The sequence below is a fragment of the Ornithodoros turicata genome, chromosome 5 (genome assembly GCF_037126465.1).
Source record: "Ornithodoros turicata isolate Travis chromosome 5, ASM3712646v1, whole genome shotgun sequence".
In the NCBI taxonomy this organism is placed as follows: Eukaryota; Metazoa; Arthropoda; class Arachnida; order Ixodida; family Argasidae; genus Ornithodoros; species Ornithodoros turicata.
This window is the reverse complement of record NC_088205.1, coordinates 29,840,441-29,856,474: the sequence shown is the minus strand read 5'-3', so window position 1 is coordinate 29,856,474 and position 16,034 is coordinate 29,840,441. Positions and strand designations below refer to the sequence as shown.

Sequence of the window (16,034 nt, the reverse complement as noted above, 5' to 3'; positions counted from 1 at the left end):
GCTCGTCGTTTGCTCACTCGTGCTCACTCACCCGGCACTCGGTTCGCGGTTTGCTCACTTCTACTCACACAACTCCCGCTCAGCTCTCCACTTGCTCACTCATGCTCCGCTCAGCTATCCGTTGGCCCAGTATGAGTGAGCAAGAGTTGACAGCATGGTCATGACTGAGTTTTTCGGAAGTATGTAGACAAATACCGCACTGATATAATCCGTCCCGCATTTTTGAGCCATCGGTTCATTGTCCTGCTTGGAAAGCGCTTATATTTATGGTACCCTCGTGAAATCAACGGCGCAGTACGTGCAACGATGGAGAGTGGTCTAGAAGATGAGTGGAAGACGAGTGCTTTATCTTTCACTGTTTTTCCAGCAAGGAGGTTCTTCTACTTTCGTCGTAATGTAAACAAGTGTTAATGGGAAGAAAGGCTAGTGTAGAAACAAAGACGTTTCTTGTGTTCAGCTTCGCGAAGGAGATCTGGCTCACGATTCATTATCGGACTCTCGAAAGCCCTCGCTCTGTAAACAGAAAGACCGAGGCTCGGGGATCGCATTTCAAGGACGGACACATTTTTACGTTCTCGTAGCGAGCATTGTGCGCTCATAGTCCCGTGCACGTTGTCCACGTCTGCACTCTGCGTGAGTTGGAGCAGTTGCCGTCAAGTGGCTTCGGAGCAGACGATAGTTGTGATTGGAGAACGCAATGGAACTTCCCTTCTGGAAGTATGTTTCCCACAGACTACCTCGTCGTCTGCCATTCAAGAACCCATTTTTGCGTGCGATGCACATGAGCGGCAGTCCATGTGACCCTTGTGATGGAGTGAGTGTCATACCTAATTCATGTCAGTTGCAGTAAACGGAAAACAACAAACAATACAAGCAAATAATCGACGCAGACGGCACAAAAAAAAAAAAAAAAAGCTTCTTCTGCATATTCTGGCCTATAGAAGTTAGCAAGGAACACATAATGTTCTTGCTTGTTGCGTTTCTTTATTGCGTTATATTAAGTTTTATTTCGTCATTATTTTACGTGTCGTCGACTCTTGTGGTTTTGAAAATAATTATGACAGTTCATTTGTATTTGGCTTTGAACGATTACGCTCGCTTCGTGAGAGGGTAAAGATGAACTGAGTACAAAAAACAAAAAAAAAAACAAAAAAAACGACCCGGACAATTACCGACACTCCACATCCTGAAGCTCCCGGTAGCGTAATTACAAAAGAGACGCTTGTCCTCAGGGCGCTGCAAGTTCGCCTGAATTGGAGAGTCCATCCATTATTATACGTCCACGCAGTGAGCGTTAATCGCGAAGGTCGAAGAGATGCATGGAATATCGAGGAGGTGCGGAACCTGGTGCCACCGCATGGTGGCGTTCGCTGGCCACGTGGGTCAATCGCATTCTGGACCGGCTAAACCTCTCCTATCAGGACACTGTGGCAGTTCTGCTTTGCTAATAAATAATACACTTGATTGATTGCGTCGCATTTGGCTGCCAGATTAATTAACCTCTATTGTGGTGATCCCAGAACGTGTTCCTGGCAGGCGTCCCCAAATGAGATCCCCGGATGTTCTTCGCGAGGAAAATGTGAAAGAAATCGAGCAAAATATAACACATCTAGCCCAAGGGTAAGGACATCTCGGTACACAATCAGAGATCCACGTGTCTTCGGCTCATGCATGAATTTCAACGGCTCCTTTCCGGCTGAAAGAACGGAGCGTATACTGCGGTTTGAAAACCCGGTTCGTTCTTGCAATCCCGGGATTTCGGGAGTTCTGAATGTGGGTCCCGGGATCCCGGTACGGAATCGGGATTTTTTGGAGCTATTCCCAGGATGCCGTACAGCAACTGTATCCACTTACACACCGATGTATACTATAAGGAAATGCGATACAGTGCGCGTTTCCTGCCATCCACTGCGATTGTAGTGAAAAATAAAAAAAGAAATAAAAAAGAAGCGCGCACGCGCATGCATACACACTCACTCACGCACTCACTCTCTCTCTCTCTCTGGAATATTCTGGGGACTGGTGCATTTTGCTCTTCTCCCCTTTTCCTCATCCACAGTAATTGTTGTGTTCTGGTCTGGAGCATCCCAGTGTAGTTTTCTCAAAAGGCTGTCTCAGTCTTTTCTTTTCACTTTTAAACATACGTGTTCATGGAGATTAAAAGAACAAAAAAGGAGAAATTTCTGCAATGAGAGATTTTCTACAATACTTTGTGTGGCCTTATGGATAGGAAGACTCATGATTTCGTAGCAGTTTTAATGTAACTTGAGGGCTGTTCTCGGCCATAGCTTGAGTAGCGTCATAGCTTCACGTATTTCACTGCAAACTTGTGCGTAACGCGTTACTAGTAATTGCGTTACTTGTAATCAATTTCATTTTTGAGTAATCAGTTAGTTTACTGTCAGAGTAATTTTTCGAGTAATCAATTACTTTTTGGAGTAATCGATTACTAAATAACTGATTACTTTTCGCGCAGAGATTATCTTTCAGATGTTCTGCCCCAACTCAGCCTTTGTTGGATTGCTCTACTATAGCAAGCGCAGGTCATTGTAATAATGTTCTGGAATTTGAGGGTCTCTCTCCCTAATCTCTTCCTACACCAGTGTGGTGGTACCTGAAGCTTTGGAGGTTTAGTGAGTCATTGGGAAGTTCCAGCCAATGTTCTTCTACAATCGGGTCAACGTCTTCCCGGGCGATAAATACAGTAGACGTAGAGATCTACCTGTCCTCCGCGTTTGTGTTTTTCGTGTTATTTCAGCTGTTCCGCTGTTGAACTTTTTTTTTTTTAGGCACCCAAAGACGGGTATAATTTGCGTGAATGCAGAGTAACGACCGGAGTAATGCGTTACTTTTTTACTCGTTATTCAATTACGTTTGGAGTCGAGTAATTGGTAACGGTAATCAATTACTTTTTGCGTAGAAGTAACAGTAATGGTAATCAATTACTTTTTTCGAGTAACGGGCACAAGTCTGCGGTATTTGTCATGTGTCGTGGACGATGAGGTTGGTTCGGTTTCGGATTGCAAATTATATTTTTAGACGAGGCCCGCTTGAAACGAAACGTCGGTAAGACATTGTTCTTTCTTTTTTACTCGTACGACCGTATATCCGTATATTGGCTGTCCAGAAAGCCGAAATTCATTATCCCGAAATCCCGGGATTTGGCCTCGCGAAATCCTGGGACTTCGGGACATTAAGTTATGCCATAATCCCGGGATATCGGGATCCCGGTATCGGCGTATATATACGACTTTTGTGCTGTATCACTCACAATGCGAGGTTCGCAAGACTGTGTACCGTTTGCGTTTCCACTGATTTGCTTGACTTGAAGAAAATTAAGGTTGTGCTCTTTTAGTGCTGCGTTTTAATTTCCTCTTGAGCAATCGTACAAGCACGTTCAAAGCGTATTTTGTGTTTTAGTTTTTGACTTACTTTTCTCTCTCTAGAACGGAAGATTTGCTTAAAAACCATTTATTTTTATTTATTTATTTTGCTCCGTAAGACATGTACATAAGTCTGTAGTGCATACAACAGTGTTGTGTCTCGGTACCCTTAAAGGCAATCGATGTCTTTGGACGCAGATTAAAGTAAACATACATGACGCTTAAGGCCATCACTCATTAGCCACCTACACGAGGGAAGAGCAATGCATTCTTTCCTCCACGGAAAGGATATTGAAACACCCCCGACATTGTTTCATTATGTCAGGGCTAAAACAGAAGGTTACACTTGGAGAGTTTTTCATTTCTCTACGACGATGGGTACAAGCGATGAGAGTGGCTCTATAATTGGCCCCGTGTCAGCTGGGTCCGTGGGGGCGTCAGCACCATTCCAGGTGGCTTTTCTCCCGCTGCCTATACAACACAGTAACACATCACCAAGTTCATCCTGCTCTGTTTGTTATGCCCGTCTCCGCGGTTGTTTCTCCGCTTTGCTTTCCAGTGAAGATACATATCTCGCATGTTCGACAGCGAGAAGAGCGCCGTGAGCGTACTCAGAGTGAGGGAAATTTAGTAAGCAACATGGTCATACTTGCGATGAACAAAGTGGGTGGCGGCTGTATACGGATTCGAACGTTGTGCGCGTCAGAACAATGAGTAAAGAAACTAGTCTCCAGCGTGACGACATATACTGCCGTCCGGAGCGATGACATCAGAGAAGGGGCAGCCTGGATCATCTCTATTGGTTCTCAGACGTGGCCTCACCCAAGGCCTTCTCTGATGGTGCGGCGCGCCGTGATGATACACCAGCATCATTCGCAATATTTGCGAACCCGATTTCCTACTAGTGGCGGTCTCAACAAGGGGTTTCAAATGTCTATCCTATCGCCAATTTTAGCCCCCCATTGTAACTGCAGTGTATTTGCTTGTCGCAAGTGTTGTTAAATAATCGAGAAACTGCTTGCGTATCCCATTATATCTATATACGTTCTAGTGTATCGTCATCAGTGTTGTACCCGTTACCGAAATATGGTATCGCGATATCGATATTCGTTACTTGAGTAAAAAGTATCGAAATACCGATATCGATACTTCTTTTTTAATGTAACGGAGTACCGCTACCGTAACTAAAAAAAGTAACGCGATACTTTGCCCGATACTTTTGTTTGAAATACGAAGGTGATGCAACATAGAAATCTCGCTTACGTGGACACCCCATTTGTGCAGCAAATTGGAAGAAGACAGTTTTGCAGTAAAAAAAAAACAAACAGCATGTTTATTATGTAGCTCGGACAGTTTGCTTGACTTTTGTCAATAGCTGGTTCTCAAAGTCTTCTTCTGCCGGGATCCGGTCCACTCGTCGCAATCCCACTCGTCACCGGAAGACTCGTCACAGGATAATTGGTCACACCGGCCCTCTGGTACGAGGTCCTTTTGTCACCTGAACACTTGTCAAGGGGGGCGGTTCGTCGCCGGAACACTGGTTGCAAGGTTGACCCCGTTCCAAAGGGAATGCGTTTCACCGTGTTTTACCAAAAGTATTAGTCCAGTGCCCGACCCGCACTTCCGGGAACCCGGATACCGAAGCCCGCTGACCGTATAAATTTCACGTCTTTGCTAAGGGCACGGTCCGCACGGAGAGCATGGAAGTGACGAAAACTCAGCGTGGATCTCCGTTGCTGGGGCGCGGACAAAAGTTGAGAGACTGATCAGGGTTAGGTCAGGAGAGCGTTTTACGAATTTCACACGTTGGGGAGCGGGTCTGTTCATGTAGAATATGCACCCGTCGGGACTGACCAACGTGAGATCAAAAGAGGGTCAGTTCATGTAGAATATGCACCCGTAGAGACTGACCAAGGTTAGGTCAAGAGAGCCTTTTACGTATTTCACACGTTGGGGAGCGGGTCTGTTCATGTAGAATATGCACCCGTCGAGACTGACCAACGTGAGGTCAAAAGAGGGTCAGTTCATGTAGAATATGCACCCGTAGAGACTGACCAAGGTTAGGTTAAGAGAGTCTTTTACGTATTTCACACGTTGGGGAGCGGGTCTGTTCATGTAGAATATGCACCCGTCGAGACTGACCAACGTGAGGTCAAAAGAGAGTCAGTTCATGTAGGATATGCACCCGTAGAGACTGACCAAGGTTAGGTCAAGAGAGCCTTTTACGTATTTCACACGTTGGGGAGCGGGTCTGTTCATGTAGAATATGCACCCGTCGAGACTGACCAACGTGAGGTCAAAAGAGGGTCAGTTCATGTAGAATATGCACCCGTAGAGACTGACCAAGGTTAGGTCAAGATAGCCTTTTACGTATTTCACACGTTGGGGAGCGGGTCTGTTCACGTAGAATATGCACCCGTCGAGACTGACCAACGTGAGGTCAAAAGAGGGTCAGTTCATGTAGAATATGCACCCGTAGAGACTGACCAAGGTTAGGTCAAGAGAGCCTTTTACGTATTTCACACGTTGGGGAGCGGGTCTGTTCATGTAGAATATGCACCCGTCGAGACTGACCAACGTGAGGTCAAAAGAGGGTCAGTTCATGTAGAATATGCACCCGTAGAGACTGACCAAGGTTAGGTCAAGAGAGCCTTTTACGTATTTCACACGTTGGGGAGCGGGTCTGTTCATGTAGAATATGCACCCGTCGAGACTGACCAACGTGAGGTCAAAAGAGGGCCAGTTCATGTAGAATATGCACCCGTAGAGACTGACCAAGGTTAGGTCAAGAGAGCCTTTTACGTATTTCACACGTTGGGGAGCGGGTCTGTTCATGTAGAATATGCACCCGTCGAGACTGACCAACGTGAGGTCAAAAGAGGGTCAGTTCATGTAGAATATGCACCCGTAGAGACTGACCAAGGTTAGGTCAAGAGAGCCTTTTACGTATTTCACACGTTGGGGAGCGGGTCTGTTCATGTAGAATATGCACCCGTCGAGACTGACCAACGTGAGGTCAAAAGAGGGTCAGTTCATGTAGAATATGCACCCGTAGAGACTGACCAAGGTTAGGTCAAGAGAGCCTTTTACGTATTTCACACGTTGGGGAGCGGGTCTGTTCATGTAGAATATGCACCCGTCGAGACTGACCAACGTGAGGTCAAAAGAGGGTCAGTTCATGTAGAATATGCACCCGTAGAGACTGACCAAGGTTAGGTCAAGAGAGCCTTTTACGTATTTCACACGTTGGGGAGCGGGTCTGTTCATGTAGAATATGCACCCGTCGAGACTGACCAACGTGAGGTCAAAAGAGGGTCAGTTCATGTAGAATATGCACACGTAGAGACTGACCAAGGTTAGGTCAGGAGAGCCTTTTACGTATTTCACACGTTGGGGAGTACGGTGCGGTGAGCAGGTGGCAGGTTCACTGTGACGATTATTCTGGCGTGACGGCAGTTCCTCGTACGAGATGCCCTGTGACGAGTTGGCCACCTTGACGAGTTCACTTATGACCAGTTGGCCTGTGACGACCGGGCTAGTGACGAGGACTTGACCTCTGTTCGTTGACCTCAACTATTTTGTTGAACACAGCTTGGTTATTTCCTCTAGTTTCTAATAAAAACAGTGAACATGTGTTTGGTATAATTCCATAACTCCGGTTACGGAACACGTAGGCGTGTCCACAGGCTTCTTGTCGAGGGCCAGGCGAACCATTGACAATGAATAAGAGTGAGAAATATGGTCGGTGAAGAAAGGGTGGGGCACTAAAAAGTATGGGTATCGGTAACGATACGGAGATCGCGTTACCATAAATTTCTAACGGAAATACTTTTCCGATACCGATTTAAAAAGGCATCGCGATACGCACTCCGATACTGAAAAAGTATCGATTACTGTAACAGCGATACATACAACACCGATCATCATGCATGAAATGATTTGATTATTTTATTATGCTGTACTGTATTTTTCGTGAATGCCGTTTGACTACCTCAGGCCCAGCGACACAAGCCTTTCGGCTTAGGCGGGTCTGCTGTATACTCGATACGGTTGTAACTAATGAGAAATAAACATTATTATTACTATTATTTATTACTATTATGTATTATTACTAGTATATACGCTTTTGTGCGACTTTGCGACCGTTTGGTGCGTATAACATGTGTAGCGGTTGGTGAATTCCAATACATTTCAAAGATGACACGGACCAACCACTCTGACGTCACTGACGATCGCAGTCGACGCAGTACTACGTATTAAATATCGCAAGAGGACACGGAACGTTCCCGGAAGATAACTTCAAAATGACCGTCCACAATGAGTTCGAGTCATCGGATCTCTTGATGTAAGCGTTTCAGGCATGGAGGGAGATTTGGTTGGGATATCATGGCATGACGGGAGACCGGACACAGGTACGATGACAAGTGACAGTTGCTGCGTGTGTCCTGTGTTATTTCTGCCGTCATGCCATCAAATTCCTGAAAGACGTCGATATTAGGCGGACATTGACTCATGCTTTCCAGTTTGAGATAGACGTCTATATAGTACAGTCATAGTAGTACTTGCTCTTTGTATATGCACGCACTGCAAAGGGCTGCGGTGTGGACATCTGTCCCGCAGCCGCCGCCAGGGATGAGTCCCCAAAGTGTCGTAGAGCAGCGAACGGGCAAATCGCGTTAGGCTTCCCCGCGGCGTCGCAGTTGTCGAAGGCCTCTGTCCTCTCGGAAGCTCTCGTCCAATTAATCGAGTTCAAGGTTCGAATAATCGCGCACCGCTCCGCATTATTCGACCCCCTTCTTCCTGATTGTATACTCGGAGCAAAAAGAGTGAAACCGATAATTGGCCGACGGCCCCCGAATGGCGCACGGTAATTACGGGCCGCCCGGTCGAATAAATGAGCCCATGTGCCGCGGCAACGACGCCCAGACTGGTTGCCCGTGTAGCACGGCTGGTAGTAGACTGCGTAGCGCTGCAGCTACCGCTGCCCACACGGCGGGCTTCTTCTTTGGCACACTTGTTGTAGGCTTCATCCGCCGCGCGGTGGCGTCACCTGCTAGACGGTAAATGAGAAAGAGAAGGAAGGCGAGATCATGACGGAGATCAGTGATGTCACGAGTGTCCCGGCTGAAGTTCAGGGGGACCGATAGGGCACATTGGGACGGCCGTGGGATGGTAACAGGGAGTTTTAGTGCGCCTAACGAATCGTGTTCCCACACATAACAGCTCCGAAAAAGGGAAACGACACATGATTCGGGAAGCATTTCGGTGACTCCCCATTTCTGAGGTTACGCTGGCGGCGCGAAAATTTTCCGATAATGTACATACGACTCAGTCCAGCATGGCCTGGAGCGCTATCTGTCATTACATTTTTTACGTTTCATGCGGCTGATGGGGAAAGGTCAAGGCGTCGGCTAGTTCAGATACCACGCAGGGTAGCACGTTTTGACTTCGCCTTCACTCGCGCTGATAAGATTACGCATTGTATTTGCCACTATGACGTCTGTCTTGGACGACGTCATGAGAAGTAGGGAATTCACGTCGTAGGAAAGGCCTTTAGCTAACTTTTTTCCCCGCCACAACATCACTGGGCACACTGTCCGCCACTTGCTTTCGGGTGACGGAGACGCACACGAAAGGCTCCCGATAAATCCCCAACGAGTGGGAGCGCGATAGCTTTTCGTACACAAAAGCCTCTCATACTCGACAGTCGCGACGGCGCAGAGTCAGAGACTTATCGGAAGTGCCAAACGGGGCAATTAAAACTCCCTATTGTCACCTTAAGAAGTCAGTTGGTACCAGACGAATCTGTTAAGGTACTTGTAGGCAAAGTGTTTCTCCTCGCACTCAAGGAACATGTTGTCGTACAAGTCCGTTACACGAGCGCGCTTGGCTCCTACTCTTGCGTTCGGTTAAGGTAGTTTTTCGTAGGCAAAGTTAACGTTACTGTTTTCTTTCTGCGCTTTTTCAACTAATGGCTCGACTTGAAATAGTAATCGTTGCGGCATGCTACAGCACACCACTCACAGGGACACGCGCCCCCTGTTATGTTTTTCTCTTTTTGTTGTTGTTGAGTAGGGGAGGGAGAGTGTAGAGCTTAAGAATACATTTAAATAGCGCACTCGTTTAATATCTGATGTACTATTGTATTCATCCTAGCATCCTGTAGTTCCACGCGTTGACTGTGGAGTGACAGCTCGCAGTAATAAGCATACAGTAAAAGAAGCCCACCTCGCAGTTAAAAATTGAATGAAGAAACCAACAAAATGAAGAAGTACATCCGAATTCAAAGACCTCGGACACTCTGTGTCGCATAATGCAGGATCATAAAAAACACTCGTGTCATCGTTGTTGTCATGCAGAGACAAGCAACAGCGAGAGAGCGTGCACACGAGACACTGTAGCTAGCAGCATTGAAAATTCATCCTATCTCCTAGTACCTATATGAGGAGTGACGATAATGCCAGAGGGCGAAGGATGCCAATTTATGGCCCACGTAGTGCACTATCACAGAGGGGTTTTGTTGGAGAGATCAACGCTGTTTTATCGAGGGAAGGGCTCTTTCTAAGAAAAGCTTGGCGGATATAATGGGCCTCCTTTCTTCTGTCTCCTGCAGCTCCGAGTCGTACGTAAACTAAGCATGCCAGATACATTGTCCAGCCGCCTTAGCGCAACCAACAGGGCAAGATCCACTTTTCGTCCGCGAAAGAGGTGCTCTTCCTAGTTGAGGGTTCACAATGCTGCGCTCGGATATACCCCATGCTGCGTGATGTACCCGTACACGCAGTTGTGAAATCCTGTATAAAATAGATCGTCACGAACGATTTTGCGTGAAATGATTTCATATGGGAGAGTGTAAAGAAAGAAAAAGAAACAAACGAAAAAGGTGACGGAATCGCGGTTCACACCGTCCGTAAACGGTTATCTGGAGCAGAGCCGCTGAATGAAGCTAGTACAAGAATTCATTTGAATAACGCAACGCGGTGAGTAACCGCGTTGTGTGTAAACGCGATCCACGCAGGAGCGCGACAACATTGAAAATTATATGCAGTGCTAAGGTCCTTCTCACCACCGTCATCCTTCTCACATAAAGATTTCTTCGTTGGAAGTCCAATCGTTGCCCCCGTCCATTGTTGTTTATGGCCAAATAAGTGTGCTATACTGCGGATAGTGTGCTAGTTGAAAGAACTCACCCGTACTTACTCAAGGTACTCTTTCCCTCTCAGGCCCAGTTAGAGAGGCAAGCCGGTGGCTGTCCGGGCGTTCCACCTCCGGAAGAACTGAGGCGTCAGCAGGAACACCTGCTTCAGCAGCAGCATCAGTTGCACGAGCTGCAGGTAAGATCAGGTGGATGCAATGACATATATTTGCTCGTAAGACCCTTCATTACAAATACGGTGCTCCGACACTTATCGCTGTATATACTCACCTTTCCTAGAGTGCGACAACACGTCTCTCGACAATATGTATTCTCAATTTTCTTTTACGTTCCTCTGTCCTTCCTTAGTCTTTTTTTTTGTGTGTGTGTTTGTTTTACGTGCGTGTTTTCGTTGACCCAATAGCGTGCTCGTCGCGTGGTATGTTTGGAAAAGCACCCGCTTGCTTTAAAAGTATAAAGCCCTTCTTTTACATTCAATCATGTGTTATTTTAGAGCGCACCGACGTAGTCGCATTTCCGTTCCGTCTCGGCCAAAGTCTGAACGGGAACAGTGAATGTATATACATACTCGCACATTGGTCGTTTGCGTCTATAACAACGAAAGAACCCATTCAGTTTATAGAATGGCGGTCAGACACAGATGCTGTCGAGCCTCAGCGTGGTGCTACAGTTGGGATCACGCTTTGGAAGCCGCTTAAAGCTTATTTTTGGTTGTCTCCTTAAATAGTTCCCGCGAAGAAATGCTGAAAAGGGGACATGAGGAGTATAGAATATAATATTTGCGACACTTTGTAGCAAATGGGACCTCGATTGTTCTTTGGAAGCTTCAACTTCCATTATTTTTCTTTTGTATAGACGTTCGGATTTTCTTTCCTCGAGACGACAATTTTGCACTTCCATTCGCCACTTGAGCATTCCGTACAAAGAGCACTGCAGCTGCTGGAGAGCTGAGTCATTCGACGTCGTACCGGCTTCGACACCCTAGTAGTTTACAAAAGTTGTCGGTTTCAGCCACAACCTACTTTGTAATGCACGATCTTCACACCCACCGCTTCTCGATCCGATCAAACCGCGTCCGTCCACGCTGATAATGACAAGAAAAATGGCCAGGCAAAAAGGACGCCATGTGGGGCGTGTCCGACACGGGCAGTAGGGCGCACAGTCGGAGCCCGCAGGATGGACGCTATATCCGATCGGAGTAACGCAACAGATGATGTTCCGGAACTGATCTCGGTCGCTAGGAAATTGGTATATGCTGTCCTTATACTCGCTTTCGCTTCACTCGCGTTGACTAACCGCGGTTGACTACCGTGTTCCTGTGTCCGGTTGCTTCACGGGCTTACTGTCATTAGGTCCAGGTCTTTATGAAAGCAACAGAGTGAAATTACAGCTGATAGTCCCCTAGACGACAAATACTCCCCATTTTAGTCCCCTGACCCAAAATTTGCCTTGCAGCATTGCAAATAGTCCCTGAAGTTCGCATGCGCTTCCGTGGATTTAGTCCCAAAAGGAACTAATGGCTGTGGCAATGCATGTGTATAGTTCCCAGGGTCTCGCATTTCGTTAGAATAGGATAAAACTATACACTCTTAAAATGAACTTCACCGCATAGCACGCCACAAGCCAACTATCATCTCGAATGAGCCTGCCTTGATTTCTTGAAAACGGGAGGCGTACGCCCTTTTTGTGACAATTATGAGCAGCATACGTCACAAAGAAGGCGTGCGCCTCCCGTTTTCAACAAATCAGGGCAGATAACGTCATCATTCGAGATGATGGTTGGCTAGGAGCGTGCTATGCGGTGAAGCTCATTTTTAAGAGTGTAGGTTTAACACATGAGTATCCTAATACGGACGAAATTTGTCGACGTCGGAGGGCCTGGCCCTTATTTAGAGCATTGTCGCCAACAAGGTACGAGGGAGAAAACAGTTTATGCGACCGGAATATTGCGTGCCAGCAGGGCCGGCGAGAGAAATTACGGGCCCAGGGGATGGGTCATGCCCCCCCCCCCCCCCATCACGTCTCGATAATACAGTCCAAGTATATATCTTCTTTATCTGATTACGACAGGCCTTGGGTCGTGCCGGCTCCTGAAGAGTCCCGAGCCACGCACCGCCATCCCTGGTGCCCCCCCCCCCCCCCCATCTCTGGCCGGCCCTGCGTGCTACACTCTTAAAACAGAACTTCACGGCATACCACACTGAAGGCCAGCTATTGTACATAATGATAACTTTACAATTCCTCGTTTGTCCAAAGCGCTGGGAGTACACATTTTTTGACAATGACCATAAACGCTTATACACGCTAAAAGAACTGAATTTCACCGTGTAGCACGCTCTGCGCCAACCATTGCAACGAATGATAGGGTTATCGCTTCTGATTCGATGAGAGAGGGAGGCGTACGCCTTTTTGTGTCAATTATCGTGTATCCAACTTGACACAAAAAGGCGTACGCCTCCCTCTCTCTTCGAATCAGAGGCGATAACCCTATCATTCGTGGCAATGGTTGGCGCAGAGCGTGCTATGCGGTGAACTTCAATTTTTAGAGTGTATGTCACAAAAATGTGTACACCTTCCGTTTTCAACATTTCAGCGCAGAGAACGATGTCATACGGAACGATGGTTGACTAGTATTTTAAGTCCGCCATTTTTCGACGTCGTTTCCAAAAACGTTTCCGACGAATACGAATCGGATAAGTGATGTGGCATAAGTGCTACCGGGGATGATCTCAGAGATAATCGTTCGCTGGTTTGGTCTGTCCTCGTCTAATTATCTGCTGCCCGCGCCCTGAAATTGACGGCGCTTGTATTACAATGTCATTACATGAAACTATAAGAGTACAGCCGTTCCCCCTTCACGTGCATTTCTCAGTTGCGCGTATCCAATGGCTGACGTCTACCTCGTGCTTGTTGCACTTGCAATCTCGCTTAACATAAAAGCCTCCCCGGCGTGCACGGGTGTATATATTGGTGTGTTGTTGAATCCGACCGGTTCCCATTTGCATGCCCCTCGGGCGGGGGTTGAGGGGTGGAAAGAACAAGGCACGGACGCCGTGACAAATGCTTCTCCCGCGGCTAATGGCAGAATTATTCGGCCGCCGCTAATTCAACCTCGCACAGCAACTGTTACATTGCCGCCGCCGCCTTGCGTTGTTCGCCTGAGTACATCTCTGTATTGATTCACAACGTGGCCCACACTATCGGGGAAACAGCCGGAGTGCGGTAACTTGTGTGCGCGAGGTTACGGACGCTGGACTTATACTCGGTTGGCTTTCTGGCCTCAGTGAACTCCTTATATGCGATTCCTGCTTGTCTAACGTTACAGAAAGATTCACGACACTCCAGCACTTAAAAGTCGTGTTTCATGACGGTAAATCAGCACTGAAAGCTAAACAAAAAACCTCCTTGGTCCCGTTAATAAAACATCGGTAGGGTAGATGCGCTAGAAAGATGGAGAAACGCTGACAAACAGACACAAGAAGCGCTTTCTGTGTGTTCCATAACGTAAAAGCGCTAAAACCAGGACGAGCACAGACACACACAACATCGAGCGCTCTTGTGTGTGTCTGTGTTCGTCCTGGTTTTAGCGCTTTTACGTTATGGAAGTCTATCACCAACAAGCCCAAAGGGATGTTTTAACGAACTTCTTTCTGTGTGTGTCTGCCAGTCTCGCCCCTTTTAACGCTTTCACCAAAGGACGGTTAACTCCGTTTTTCGTCGTGAGAGTCAAAAGCGGCTGGTCTCATTCCGTATCTATCCTTTCTACATATTTTTTAAGTTACGTAAAGCGATGACGAAAACGCAGTTTTAGAATATTAATATCTATTGAGCATTAATCGTTTTAAAATTTGTTTTTCGCCATTTCTTTACATAAATGAAAGGATCGTAAGATAAACAAAAATAGCAACAAAGATCGAAGACGTAAGAAAAAGAGACGGAAGCAAGAAACGGAAGCAAGAAGTTTACAAACACACCGCATCACACCGCGTAACACGCTCTGCGCCTATCAGGAGAGAATAGGGCATACGCCCTTTTGTGACAATCCATCGTTTTCTAGTCGTCACAAAAAGACGTACTATTCTCGTTTTTCAACACATCTGAAAGAAAAAAGATATCCTTCTCTCTGTTTCCAAGCGTGTTATACGCTGAAGCCCTGTCGCTGAGAACGTCATCGGACCGCACCTGGTACTCCGAACTAGAAGCGTGGAGGCGTCGATCCGTCCCTCCGAACTCCGAAGTGTCAATTTTATCGTCTTCCACGCTCTCGCAGTTCTCCTATGTTGCCCGCCGCGTAGTCTGAACATATACCTGAAAGCGGTTCTCATAATATTTGCAATTGGAAATGCCACAATCACGCAAAGAAAAATATCTGGCTCCGTCCCACATTCCCGACATGAATCTGGTGATCAAGCAGGCATTTATGTTGCGTACGGTACTCTTGATAGCAAAAAAAAAAAAAAAACCGAATGTGCGTAGCTTTTCGACGTGTCGTGTGTCAGGGACACACTCTGGAACTGTCTATTTGAAAGAGTATTGATGCGACGGTTATGTATACTTCAATCACAGTAGGAGTAGTGGGCTTCGCTCTTTTCAGCGTAAATTCGCCAAAAGTGCCAAAGGGCCGCATCTTCAAGAACGATTTTGAAAGAATGCCGTATAATCAGCGAAAATACGGTACGCCAATCACTCTCCGTATCCATAGCGCATCCCGACGTTGCTTTCTCTGTGTGACCGCTTTTCCGGCGGAGCACGCGTGCATGGCGGAGAAGCCGAAATCAAAGGTTGTGCCGCCGCTAAGTGGCTAGAGATGGCTTCCCTTATCCCATTGTTGACGACTGCGCGTTTCCGACCATTAATATTTAATGCCCTAATGCAGCCCCAATTGAATCAGGGCTCCCAGATAATGCGAGCTCCCGCGCGATTGTGGCTTCCCGAGCGGCCCCTCGATGTACATAGACGGCACCGACGTCGTTCGCTGTTAATGGATTCATTGCAGCATTGTGATTTTACTGCAGATTGCACTGGTGGGGTAGGTCGTAACCTTTAACGAACTGTGCCACTTAGTATCTCCCTCATTCCTCCATTATTGTTCCACTTGGGAACGATATACGCTCTCTCCTTGCGGGGCTAAAAAAAAAAAAGGAAAGAAACGGAACGCGCTTCTGTGGATGTATTATTTTCTTTTTTTCCTCCGGCAGCCGATGTTCTTTAACGTGACAGTACGCAGGTGTGCAATGCGCCTCATATGTCGTTTTATGCAAAACTGGGTTCTCAACGTCACTATCTATACGAGGGGTGTTCAAGTCAAACCGGGACTTTCTGCCTCCTGAGTGTACAAATGGCTCGCGCTACTTGATTTTCGTCATTTTCGCAGGCGACAGGCCTCCGCGTTCACCACGTGGTGCTCCAAAGTTTGTGCAAAATAGGAGACACGTGCTGTACAAGATGGCCGACAACGAGGTGAGCGCGCACATCGAACAGCGAATTGTCATGAA

The 16,034-nt window shown here is 47.0% G+C and overlaps 1 protein-coding gene across 8 annotated transcripts in view; it reads left to right on the top strand.

The window, feature by feature from the left end:
- The window catches only part of LOC135394281 (transcription factor SOX-5-like), a 511,283-nt gene that overhangs the window by 476,193 nt on the left and 19,056 nt on the right, over positions 1–16,034 (top strand). For all 8 annotated transcript variants that reach the window (XM_064624960.1, XM_064624956.1, XM_064624955.1 and 5 more), the window contains one exon: positions 10,607–10,717. In XM_064624960.1, coding sequence (XP_064481030.1) covers positions 10,607–10,717 — 111 coding nt within the window. The remainder of the gene's footprint in view (positions 1–10,606; positions 10,718–16,034) is intronic.